The sequence below is a fragment of the Physeter macrocephalus genome, chromosome 4 (assembly GCF_002837175.3).
Source record: "Physeter macrocephalus isolate SW-GA chromosome 4, ASM283717v5, whole genome shotgun sequence".
Classification (NCBI taxonomy): Eukaryota; Metazoa; Chordata; class Mammalia; order Artiodactyla; family Physeteridae; genus Physeter; species Physeter macrocephalus.
The window spans coordinates 82,609,369-82,622,473 of record NC_041217.1 but is presented as its reverse complement, the minus strand read 5'-3'; the positions used below and the strand labels follow the sequence as shown (position 1 = coordinate 82,622,473).

The window sequence follows — 13,105 nt, the reverse complement described above, 5'->3', positions numbered from 1 at the left end:
AGCATATATATGGGTCTTGTTTTTGTATCCATTCAGCAAGCCTGTGTCTTTTGGTTGGAGCATTTAATCCATTCACGTTTAAGGTAATTATCGATATGTATGTTCCTATGACCATTTTCTTAATTGTTTTGGGTTTGTTTGTGTAGATCCTTTTCTTCTCTTGTGTTTCCCACTTAGAGAAGTTCCTTTAGCATTTGTCATACAGCTGGTTTGGTGGTGCTGAATTCTCTTAGCTTTTGCTTGTCAGTAAAGCTTTTGATTTCTCCATGGACTCTGAATGAGATCCTTGCCAAGTAGGGTAATCTTGGTTGTAAGTTCTTCCCTGTCATCACTTTAAGTATATCATGCCACTCCCTTCTGGCTTGTAGAGTTTCTGCTGAGAAATCAGCTGTTAACCTTATGGGAGTTCCCTGTATGTTATTTGTCGTTTTTCCCTTGCTACTTTCAATAATTTTTCTTTGCCTTTAATTTTTGCCAATTTGATTACTATGTGTCTCAGCATGTTTCTCCATGGGTTTATCCTGTATGGGACTCTCTGTGCTTCCTGGAGTTGGGTGGCTATTTCCTTTCCCATGTGAGGTTAGTTTTCGACTATAATATGTTGAAATATTTTCTTGGGTCCTTTCTCTCTCTCTTTTCTTTCTGGCACCATATTCTGAATTCTTTTTCTGGAAGGTTGCCTATCTCCACTTCATTTAGTTGTTTTTCTAGGGTTTTATCTTGTTCCTTCATCTGGTACTAGCCATCTGCCTTTTCATCTTGTCTATCTTTCTGTGAATGTGGTTTTTATTCCACAGGCTGCAGGATTGTAGTTCTTCTTGTTTCTGCTCTCTGCCCACTGGTGGATGAGGCTATCTAAGAGGCTTCTGCCTGAAAGTGCCTTTTACCCCTTGCTCTCCTTCTAGACAGTTGCCATGGGTTTTTAGGCTCTGCATATGGGAAGACAAGATTCCTTCCATAGAGTGTTATAAATGTGTGCTTGATGCATTCTCAAGATTGTAGCAGCTGGCTAGGCGAGTCTGAAATGTGTTGGGTAGGCTGGAACTCTGGAGCATGGCCTGAAGCTGCTGCCCACGGGTGGAATGTCTTCCTCCTGTAGTATTTTTTTTTTAAATTTAGGATTCAGAGGCCTTAATAATAATTCTTAATGGGAAATGTCTTATATTTTGATGGAATTTTGAAATTTCACTTATTAGCCATGTTGGATTATGAACTATTTACAGGAAAATGTGACCCTATTTTATCATGTGGTGTTGTTAATACTCAACTTTCATGGCTAAAAGAGAGAGAAGTTTGTAGTTATTTTGTGAATTTATGACCATTTAGTTAGCTAATTTTAATAAGTCTATGCTTCATATTTATAAAGCTTCATATTTACAATTGTGGAGAATTATAAACATATATAAACATTTTTTTCCAATTTTGGTGAAAAGAATTATTTTATAAATTAAGATAATTCATGGATTGGCAGGCATTTTTCTGGAAATCTCTATAACTTTCTATAACCTTTATTATTAACTTTGAATACTTATATAATTAAAATAATTGTAAGCAGTAGTGACTGTTAGGATGTTTGGTTGAACTTTGAAACCCTATTTATGCTTTTCCTTTTGCAATGCTTACTTTTCTGCTATAGACTAGACTAACAGTTTTGAACATCCAAAATTGTACTATCCAGTGGTAAATAATATTTTTAGTATTATTTTACATTAGAATGATTGTGAATGCATATTTCACCCATTTTAAAAATCTTCCTTTAGAGCATAATATACTGTCTTAAATCACTGCATATACCTATGTTCTTTAGAGTTGGTAAATTGAATGTTGTAGACTTAAGGAGTAATTCAATCTGATATTGAATATAAGTGGCTGTTATTGTCATAATGAAAGATCAAATGCATAATGTGATTTTTCTCTTAGTAGAGCAATATATTATGAGAAGTTTGGATAAGGAATTCCAGAACTGTGAAATAGTTCTATGTGTGTTTCTTAGCACTATCTTAGGTGGAAACATATACAAGAAGTGAAATACCATGTTCTTGAGAAATCTCTAATTATTGTAAGAGAAAGTTTGAATTCATAAAATCATTAGAACCATGTTTCAAAAATTAAAGGAGTGAGAGAGACTTCTATTTAGGATTAGGGAAGGAAATATTATAACTTCTATTTCTTTTAATTTTTAATGCTTTATATATGTTTTATAATGAATAATATATGTATTTTATATAAATTTATACAATATAAATATGTGTTTGTATTATATAAATATTTATATATTTGGAATGAATGCTCACAGATTTATTGATGGAAATGTGTTAATGCTGTTAACAAGAGGAAGCCAAAGGTATCAATGTGGACTGCAGAGTTGGAAAAGACTTTATAGAAGAGGTAGATTTAAAAAACAAAGTAGAGTTTAAGGTATAGAGAGGATTTGGATAGTTGTAGAGAATGATGGAGTGTGCAGAGTATTATGTTTAGGAGAGTATCATTAACAATGATGTAAGTACTCAACGTTAGTTTATTTCCTTCTTTGGTTGATAGTATAGTTCTCAAAAACCAAAAAATCTTCTTTCTCCCTTACCTTTCACTTCTAATTGGTTATCTAATGCTGTTGTTTCTAACTCTTAATATCTAGCTCTTAAAATCTAACTAATTTAAGAGTTTTTAACTCTTAAATATCTTCTGAATCTTTCCCCTTTTCTTCATCTCCACAGACCTAGAACAGTTCAAGTCCTCATTTCCTCTTTCCTGGTTTTTAGAGTTTCAAGCACATTCTCTTAGCCTAGGAGAGGGATGCATGTGAGTAACATAATGGAACACAAATTGTATCTGGGACATTATCATCAAACCATGCTTCATATTACCCTCATTTGACCTCATCTTTGTTCATCTCTTTTTGTGTTTACTAGGCTTCTGTTTGCTTTGGCCTTTATTCATAACCTTTCTTACTGCAATAGCCCTCATTCTTACTGCATTGTTTCCTGGCTACACTTTGCATTCTTCCTTAATGATATTTTCGTAGGATTACATCTTGGTTAGTGTATGCCTCCATTGTCCCCTCAGGAGTTACAATCATTGACCTATCCTAAGACCACTGTTATTCTGTTCACTCCTCAGATACAGCCTACTCTACCCCTTATATCTTGACATTAGCTTGGAACCAGACATCTCTGACCAGAACTAATTGCAGTATCTTTAGAATCAATCTTTTTGTTTCCAGTCTTGTCTACCTTTTGTTCATTCTCTGCATTTATGCTAGAGTGTTCCTTTAAAAATACAAATCTGACTATTCTGTGTTGCAGATTTAAGAGTCATCTAATTGCCTAAGTTCAAACTCTTTGTCTCTTCATTGTTCATTTAAAGAATGAGGTAGTGCATACCAAGTAAGTTAAAGACAACTGTAAGTTCAGAATCTTTGTCAAATATTTTTTTGTGTTTCTTTACTTGGTACAGTTTTCTTTGCTTCTTCATGTGTCTCCCATCTTCAGTTCAGTCTAATATAGCTCTAAACAGGTTTTACTCCTATGGTCAGTTTTCTATCTCTGTGCCCACATTTATTTTTACTCTAGTTGTATAATAGATTCTCCCTCTAGGTTTTTCTATTGCTTCTTCTTTGGTTATTAGATACTATAATAACTATTGAAATTAGACTTATATGTTTCTCATTTAGCTTTGGATATTAATTAGGAACATAACAGACATGGTCTTTGTTCTGATGAGATTTTGCACTCTACTTGGAGACACACAAAATGAATAATTACAAATAAATATTTAATTACAAATTGGGATAAGTGCTATGAAGGAATGAAATGAATGAAAATGACAAAATATAAGAAAATAATAAGGCCTAATCTAGATTTGGTGATCAAGAATGGCCTTAAACTGAGACCTAAATAAGTGAGATTTAGTTAAGGGAAAGCATGTGAGTTGGAGAGAGCTTTTCAGTCAGTAGGAAAAGCATGTAGAAATGCCCTGAGGTGTGAAGGAGCTTAGTTAATACATGTGAGTGAATGAAAACCTTTGTGACTAAGTGTAAGAAGAAATATGGAAAGGGGAATGAAGTGAGTATGGGGTGATAAGGACCAAATCAGGCAGGGCCAAGGAAAGGAATTTTGATTTTATTCTGATGGCAAAGGAACACCACTGAAAGATTTTAATTAGAGGAATGACATGATTTTGTTTACATTTTTAAAGGATCATTGTCACTTCTATGTGGAAGGTAAATTTGATGTTGGGTGGGAAGTGTTGGTAGTGAGGAGTAGAAATGGAGAAATCAGATTGGAGGCTATTCGAATGGTACAGCTATGAAAGAATGTCTTTTAAAAATGGAATCATCACACTTCTCTTAGCATTTGGTGAGCCCATTAATCTGAGGACATTTTGTCTGTCTTCAGCTCCAAAAAATTTTCTTCCCTTATTTTTTCTCTTCTCGTGTCATTGTTCTCTCTCTCCCTCTCCCTCTCTCTCTGTAAGTCCTGATAAGTAGATTTTGCAAATTCTGGATCTATCTTTCATGTTTTAAAGTTTTTCCCTTACACTTTCTACCTTCTAGTTCTTTTTCTGCAGAACTTGGGGAAAATTATTTTTTTTGCATCCTCCTCCTAATTTAATCTTCAGGTATGTTTGTTTTGCTATTTTAAAAATCTTAGTTGTCTAATTTAAATTTTTTAAGAGCTCTAGGTAATTTATTTCATGGCTATAGTATCCTGTTGTAACATAACTATACTTAGCAATTATAAAATTTTTTCTCCTTGGATTTTATTTTAGTTCTCTTAATTGAATTTGTACCTCTCTTTCATGGTTTTGCTTTTCTTTGCTAATTGTTGATTCTTGATTGTTTACTCATCTAAGTATTTGAGAATCCATATTCACCCACGTGTGTGTTACAATCTGATTCTTCTGATTATGGGGAGAGATGGGAGGTGCTATAAGGAAGGGTGGGCTTGGTAGCTTTTCTTTTGGTTATAGGGAATGCTTATTTTGGTTAGAGTTTATGAGCTGGGAATTAATTAGTCCCTTTGGCTCTAACTCCCAGTATCTTTGATTTAACCTGAGGTGGGCTGTGTGGTCACCTGGTATAGTTGTTCACATAACCTTATTGAATTAATATGGGTTCTCCCCCCTCAGCCCCCAAGGATTCTTCAACGTTTTGGTTTGTTAACATTAGGCTGTCTTGTTTTGTTAATGTTTGTGTGTGTGTGTGTGTGTGTGTGTGTGTGTGTATAATATTTTTTTTAATTTATGGGATTGGGAGTGAGAGAGAGTGGACACATGCTCAGTCCACTGTCTTTATTTTATTTTACTAAAAATAATTATTTATCTTGGTTGTGCGGGTCTTGGTTGTGGCATGTGGGAACTTTTAGTTGCGGTGTGTGGACTTCTTAGTTGTGGCATGCATGTGGGATCTAGTTCCTTGACCAGGGGTCGAACCCGGGCCCCCTGCATTGGGAGCATGGAGTCTTACCCAGGACCACCAGGGAAGTCCCAATCAGTCCACTATCTTTTTTTTTTTTTTTTTTTTTTTTGCGGTACGCGGGCCTCTCACTGTTGTGGCCTCTCCTGTTGTGGAGCACAGGCTCCGGACGCGCAGGCTCAGCGGCCATGGCTCACGGGCCCAGCCGCTCTGCGGCATGTGGGATCTTCCCAGACCAGGGCACGAACCCGTGTCCCCTGCATCGGCAGGCGGACTCTCAACCACTGCGCCACCAGGGAAACCCCAGTCCACTATTTTTAACCAATCCTTCAGTTTTAAAAAATTAACTATTTTTACCTAAGCTGTGTGACTTCATTTTATATAGATCCATTGCTTATTTTGTTTAATGAACTTTGGGCTCATTTGGTTGTGGAATTAATTTTATAGAAACAGTACTATTAATATTTATCCATTATTATTTAGCATAGTTCCATTTGGACTTCCTCTATGCTTAACAGTACTCTAGTTGCATTAACCCATCTCTTTTGGTTTTTCCCTTTCAAATGGAATTCTTATTTCTTGTCTCTCCTTTCCCATTTTTTTTAAATCCAGCTTTTAACGCATTTATATTTGATTTTTTTAGAAGAGATGACTAAGCTTAAAAATAACAAAGAAGTAGAACTTGAAGAATTGAAAATAATCTTGGTAAGTGTATGGTTTCTCTTATTAATATGTAGCAATTATTTTTGAAAATAGTATTAAATCCAGTGACTTAGACTCTCATCCTATAGCTGTCTTATGGTAGTTATTCAACGAAAATATAAAAAAACTACATTTGATTTTAGTGAAGCCACATTTCTTATCTCTATCAATTTTTATAGTATATTTTGATAACTGTCGGTGTAGGTGTTTATATTACTTAAGCGTGTGTTGACAGTACATTTAAGTGAGATCAAATATGCCTATTATGTAGCTGATTGTAAATTTGGTGTGTGTTCGATAACTTTGAGCCACAAAGCTGCAATTTTGAGAAAGATATGTATGATATCTATTCAGTACCTACGTTTAGTATTCAAATAGAATCATATTTAATGAATTTGTTAGGATAAGGCTTCATTATGTTTTATTTGATTATAGTGTGTAGAGCATGGGTTGGTAAACTATTTTTGTAAAGGACTAGATAGTAAATATTTTAGGCTTTGTGGCTATATACAGAATGTTAATTTTCTCCTCCCCCTCCATTTTTTTTTTCTTTTATTTTTAACAATCTTATAAAAATGTAAGAACCATTCTTAGTTCAAGGGCCTACAAAAGAAGGTTGTGGGCTGATTTTGTCTCAGAGGCTGTAGTTTGCCAACCTTTGCTTATAGAAGACAATATTGTTTATGATTACAGATCTTTGATTTTGGGTTTAACCAATCACATCTCTACCTGATTTTGCAATTCCTAATTCTTCCATCTCTTGGGGAGCACTATTTCCAAATGCTTATCCTTTCTTCAGTGAATTGCTTTTGCACAAATTCTTGCAAATAATAATATTTACATTTCTTTCAAATTTGGTAATGTAAACTTATACTTCAGGTCTCAGCTTAAATATCAATTCTTTAGAAATCTCTCTTGACATTCCTAGCTAGTTTAGGTCTCTATATAGCTTGTTCCTATAGCACCCTGAATTTTTCCGTTATAGCACTTATCACAAATGAAATTTAATTTGTTTTTGGTGTAATTATTTAAGGCTTTATTCGCCCTTTAGAGTCTCCTTTACTTAGCACAGTAGATGGCACATAGTAGATGGTCAATAAATAAATAGTGGAATGCTCCAATAAGGGCTAAGAACCTTTGTCCTGTTTGCCCTGTAACCTCGGTACTTAGCACAGTAACTGACACTTTGTAAGCACTTTATAAATATTTGTTGAATGAATTAATACTAAAGTATTATTTTTACACTCCTACATGGGCAAGGATTGGTTTAGGTTTTGTTATATTTGAATAGCCGGTAGAGCATAATTAATATCTTGGTCCTTAGAATCATAATGCTTTGATGGTATCCAGCTTTTTACTTCTTAGCTGTATGACCTAGAGCAATTTACCTAAATTCTTGATGCCTTGGTTTTTCCATTTATGAAATGGGGGAAATAATTGTACATATCTCATAGGGTGGTTGTGAGGGATGAATAAGATACATTTATTCATTTAACAAACATTTGTTGAGTTCCTTTTATGGTATACTCTGGGGAGGCACTGGGGAGCAAATGGATGCATATCCTGTTTTCACGGAGCTAGTCATGAAATAATCACACTTAAATATAAGCAGTCATTCAAAGGTAATAATACAATGGTGTCAAGGGCAATAAAGGATTAGTTCACAGTGTAATAGAGGGATTTGAACTATTTAGAGAGTTTAGGAGATGTTTTTTGAAAAAGTAAAGATTGAACTGAAATCCAGAGAAGGAAGGGAAGTGCTTATCAGGTAGAGAAAATATGTGCAAAGGTCATTTGATAGGAAGGAGTATGGTGAATACAACATGGAGTGAAAGAAAGACTGTGGTGCAAAATGAGGCTAGAGAGGTAGTAGGAGCCTGTTAATTCATGGCCCTTTAAAATCATATCAACAGAATTTTGTTTATCCTAAGAGGAATGAGAATCTCTAAAGAATTTCAGCAGGGAGTGACTTGGTCAGATTTGCAATTTGAAGAGCTCATTTGGTTTGCAGTATGGAGAACACAATATATTAATATAGAACAGTTCAGAATAGACAGGCAATCACAGGAGCCAGAGAAGAGAACTTAGGCTGGGAGATGATGGTAGTAGTGAGATACTACTTTGAGAGATATTTAAGATTTAAATACTTTGGATTGATGTAGGGTATTGGTAATACCATTTGTTGAAAAGACTCCTTTTTCTTTACGTATGTATGTGTGTATGTATGTATTTATTTTTTTGGCTGCACCAAGCAGCTTGCGGGATCTAAGTTCCTCGACCAGGGATTGAACCTGAGCTCTCGGCAGTGAAAGTGCGGAGTCCTAACCACTGGACAGCCAGGGAATTCCCAAGACTCTCCTTTTTCTATTGAGTTACTTTTGCACATTTATAAAAAAAATCAATTGACCATATTTGTGTGGGTCTACTTCTGGGCTATTTCTGTTTCATTGATTTTTGTGGTCTATCCATTCACCAGTGTTTTGCTTACTGTAGCTTTATAGTGAGTCTTAGATTTGGGTAGTGTGATTCCTCCAGCTTTATTATTCTTTTGCATATAATTTTAAAAATGTATTTATTTTTTGAATCTAATTGTATTTTATTTTTTCTTCCAGTTTTCTTGAGATATAATTGTCATATAGCACTGTATAAGTTTAAGGTCTACAGCATAATGATTTGACTTACATACATTACAGTAAGTCTACATACATCATCTCATATAGATACAAAATTAAAGAAATAGAAAAAAATTTTCCTTGTGATGAGAACTCTTAAGATTTACTGTCTTAACAACTTTCATAAATAACATACAGCAGTGTGAATTATATCACATTGTACGTTACATCCCTAGTACTGTTTATCTTATAACTGGAAGTTTGTGCCTTTTGGCAGCCTTCATCCAACTCCTCGTCCTCCCTTATTTTCCCCACCCCTATAACCATAAATCTCATCTGTTTTATGACTTTGTTTGTTTGTTTTGAAGTATAATTGACCTAAAACAGTATATTAGTTCCTGTTGCACACCAGTGATTTGCTATTTCTGTACATTTCAAATGGTCACTGTGATAAGTCCAGTTACAGTATGTCACCATACAAAGATATTACATAGGTATTGACTGTATTCCCCACACTGTACATTTCATACCTGTGACTCATTTATTTTGCACCTGGAAGGTTGTACCTCTTAGTCTCCTTTGCCTGTTTCTTTCCTACCCTCACCTCTCTCCCCTCTGGCAACCACCTGTTTTTTCACTGTATCTATAACTCTGCTTCTGTTTTGTTGTGTCTGTTCATTTGTTTTGTTTTTTAGGTTTCACATAGAAGTGAAATCATACAGTATTTGCCTTTCTCTGTATGACTTATTTCAACATAATACCCTCTGGGTCCACCTACGTTGTTGCAAATGACAAGATTTCATTTTTTTATGGCTGTTATATATCTATCTTTCTCACATATTCTTTATCTGTTCATCAATTGATGGGCATTTATGTTGCTTCCATATCTTAGCTATTGTAAATAATGCTGCAGTGAACATAGGGTGCATATATCTTTTTGAATTCATGTTTTTGTTTCCTTCAGATAAATTCTGAGAAGTGAAATTGCTAGATCATATGGCAATTGTATTTTAAATTTTTTGAGAAACCTCCATCCTGTTTTCCATAGTGGCTGCACCAATTTACATTCCCACCAACAATGCATGAGGGTTCCCTTTGTTCCACATCCTCACCAACACTTGTTATCTCTTATCTTTTGATAATAGCCATTCTGACAGATGGGAGGTGGTATCTCATTGTGGTTTTGATTTGCCTTTCCCTGATTAGTGGTGATGAGCATCTTTTCATGTGCCGGTTGGACATCTTTATGTCTTTGGAAAAATCTCTCTTCAGATCCTTTTCCCTGTCCTATTTTATAATGGGGTTGTTTGTTTTTTTTGATGTTGAGTTGTATGAGTTCTTTGTTTCTTTGTATATTGTGGATATTAACCCCTTTGGGATGTATCATTTGCAAATATTTTCTCCCATTCAGTAGGTGGTCTTTTCATTTTTTTGATAGTTTCCTTTTCTATGCAAAAGGATTTTAGTTTTATATAGTCCAATTTATTTATTTTGCTTTTGTTTCCCTTGCCTGAGGAAACATATCCAAAAAAGATATTGCTAACACTGATGTCAAATAGTGTACTGCCTATGTTTTCTCCTAGGAATTTTATGGTTTCAGGTCTTGGATTTAAGTCTTCAATCCATTTTGAATTTATTTTTGTGCATGGTGTGAGAGAGTAGTCCAGTTTGATTCTTTTGCATGTAGCTGTCCAGTGTTCCCAATACCATTTATTAAAGAGGCTGTCTTTTCCCCATTGTATTTCTTGCTCTTTTGTTGTAGGTTAATTGATTATATAAGCATGGGCTTAGTTCTGCACTCTCTGTTCTGTTCCACTGATCTATGTGTCTTTTTGGTGCCAGTACCATACTGTTTTGATGACTGTAGCTTTGTGGTAGAGTTTGAAATCAGGGAGCATGATACCTCCTGCTTTGTTCTTTCTCAAGATCGTTTTGGCAATCTGGGGTGTTTTGTGTTTCCATACAAATTTTAGAATTATTGTAGTATGGTGAAAAATGCCATTGTTATTTTGATAGGGAATGCATTGAATTTGTAGATTGCTTTGGGTAGTGTGGTTGTTTTAATGACATTAATTCTTTGAGTCCATGAATATGGTATATCTTTTCATCTTTTTTTTGTTTTCAGTTTCTTTCATCAGCATCTTATAGTTTTCCAGGTAGAGATTTTTACTTCCTTAGAGTTATTCATAGGTATTTTATTCTCCTTGATGTGATTGTAAATGGGATTGCTTTCTTAATTTCTCTTTCTGATAGTTTGTTGTTAGTATATAGAACTGCAGCAGATTTCTGTGTATTAATTTTGTATCCTGTAAGTTTACCAAATTCATGGATGAGTTCTAGTAGTTTTTTGGTGACGTCTTTAGGATTTTCTGTTTACAGTATCATGTCATATGCAAACAGTGACAGTTTTACTTCTTCCTCTCCGATTTGGATTCCTTTTATTTCTTTTACTTGTATGATAGATGTGGCTAGGATTTCCAATTCTTTGTTAGGTAGAAGTGGCAAGTGTGGGCATCCTTGTCTTGTTCCTGATTTTAAAGGAAGTACTTTTGACTTTTGAGTATGATGTTAGCTGTGGGCTTGTCATATATGACCTTTATTATGTTGAGATTTGTTTCCTCTATACTCACTTTCTGGAGAATTTTTAACATAAATGGTTATTGAATTTTGTCAAAAACTTTTTCCACATCTATTGAGATGATCATATAATTTTTATTCTTCAACTGGTTAATGTGGTGGATCACATTAATTTGCAGATATTGAGCCATCCTTGCATCCCTGGGATAAATCCCACTTGATCATGGTATATGATCCTTTTAATGTATTATTGAATTTGGTTTCCTAATATTTTGTTGAGGATTTTTGTATCTATGTTCATCAATGATATTGGCCTGTAATCTTTTGTTTTTGTGATATCTTTGACTGGTTTTGCTAATAGGATAATACTGGCCTGGCAGGATTAGTTTGGAAGAGTTCCTACCTCTGCTGTTTTTTGGAATCATTTGAGAAGGATAGGTATTAATTCCCCTTTAAATGTTTGGTAGAATTCACCTATGAAGCCATCTGGTCCTGGAATTTTGTTTGTTGGAAATTTTTAAAATTACTGATTCAATTTCATTACTGGTAATCGGTCTGTTTTTTCTTTCTATGTCTTCCTGGTTCAGTCTTGGAAAATTGTACAATTCTAGGAATTTGTCCTTTTCTTCTAGGCTGTCCATTTTATTGGTGTAAAATTGTTCATAGTAATCTCTCATGATCCTTTGTATTTCTGTGGTATTGGTCGTACTTATCCTTTTTTATTTCTGATTTTATTGATTTGGGCCCTGATTTTCTCTTGATGAGTCTCTTATTAAAGTTTATCAATTTTGTCTATTTTTTCAAATAACCAGCTCTTAGTTTTTTTGATCTTTTCTATTGTTTTCTTAGTCTTTCTTTTTAAAAATTTAGTTCTGATTTTTATGATTTTCTTCCTTCTACTAACTTTGGGTTTTGTGTGTTCTTTTTCTACTTCCTTTGGGTGTAAATTTAAGCTATTTATTTGAGATTTTTCTTGTTTCCTGAGAGGTAGACTTGTATCACTATAAACCTCCCTCTTCGAACTGCTTTTGCTGCATCACTTAGATTTTGGATTGTTGTGTTTTCATTTTCATTTGTCACCACGTATTTTCTGATTTATTCTTTGATTTCTTCAGTGATCCATTGGTTGTTTAGTAGCATATTGTTTAGTCTTCACATGTTTGGGAGTTTTTTTCCCTTGTAGTTTTTTTCTTTGTAGTTGATTTCTAGTCTCATAGTGTTGTGGTCAGAAAAGATGCTTGATATGAACTGAATTTTCTTAAATTTACTGATTTTTTTTTGTGGCCTAGCATGTGGTCTATCCTGGAAAAGGTTCCATGTGTACTTGAAAAGAATGTCTATTCTGCTGCTTTTGGATGGAATGTTCTGTATAGATATATTGAGTCCTTTTGGTCTAATGTTGTCATTTAAGGCCAGTGTTTTATTGATTTTCTGTCTGGATAATCTGTCTGTTGGTGTAAGTGGGATGTTAAAGTTCCCTGCTATTATTGTGTTACTGTCAATTACTCCCTTTATGTCTGTTAATATTTGCACTATGTATTTAGGTACTTCTATATGTTGGGTGCATATATATTTATAATTATTATATCGTCCTTTTGATTAATCCCTTGATCATTATGTAATGTACTTCTTTGTCTCTTGTAACAGTCTTTGTTTTACTTTGTTTGATATAAGTATTGTTACCCTGGCTTTCTTTTTTTTTTATTTTTTAAATTTTTAAAATTTTTTTTATTTTTTAGGATATAAAGTTTTTTTTTTTTTATGTTGGGGGTAGGAGTTTATTAATTAATTAATTTATTTT

The 13,105-nt window shown here is 34.1% G+C and overlaps 1 protein-coding gene across 2 annotated transcripts in view; it reads left to right on the top strand.

The window, feature by feature from the left end:
* The window catches only part of SYCP1 (synaptonemal complex protein 1), a 159,383-nt gene that overhangs the window by 58,538 nt on the left and 87,740 nt on the right, over positions 1-13,105 (top strand). For both annotated transcript variants that reach the window (XM_024119880.2, XM_024119879.2), the window contains exon 15: positions 6,057-6,118. In XM_024119880.2, coding sequence (XP_023975648.1) covers positions 6,057-6,118 — 62 coding nt within the window. The remainder of the gene's footprint in view (positions 1-6,056; positions 6,119-13,105) is intronic.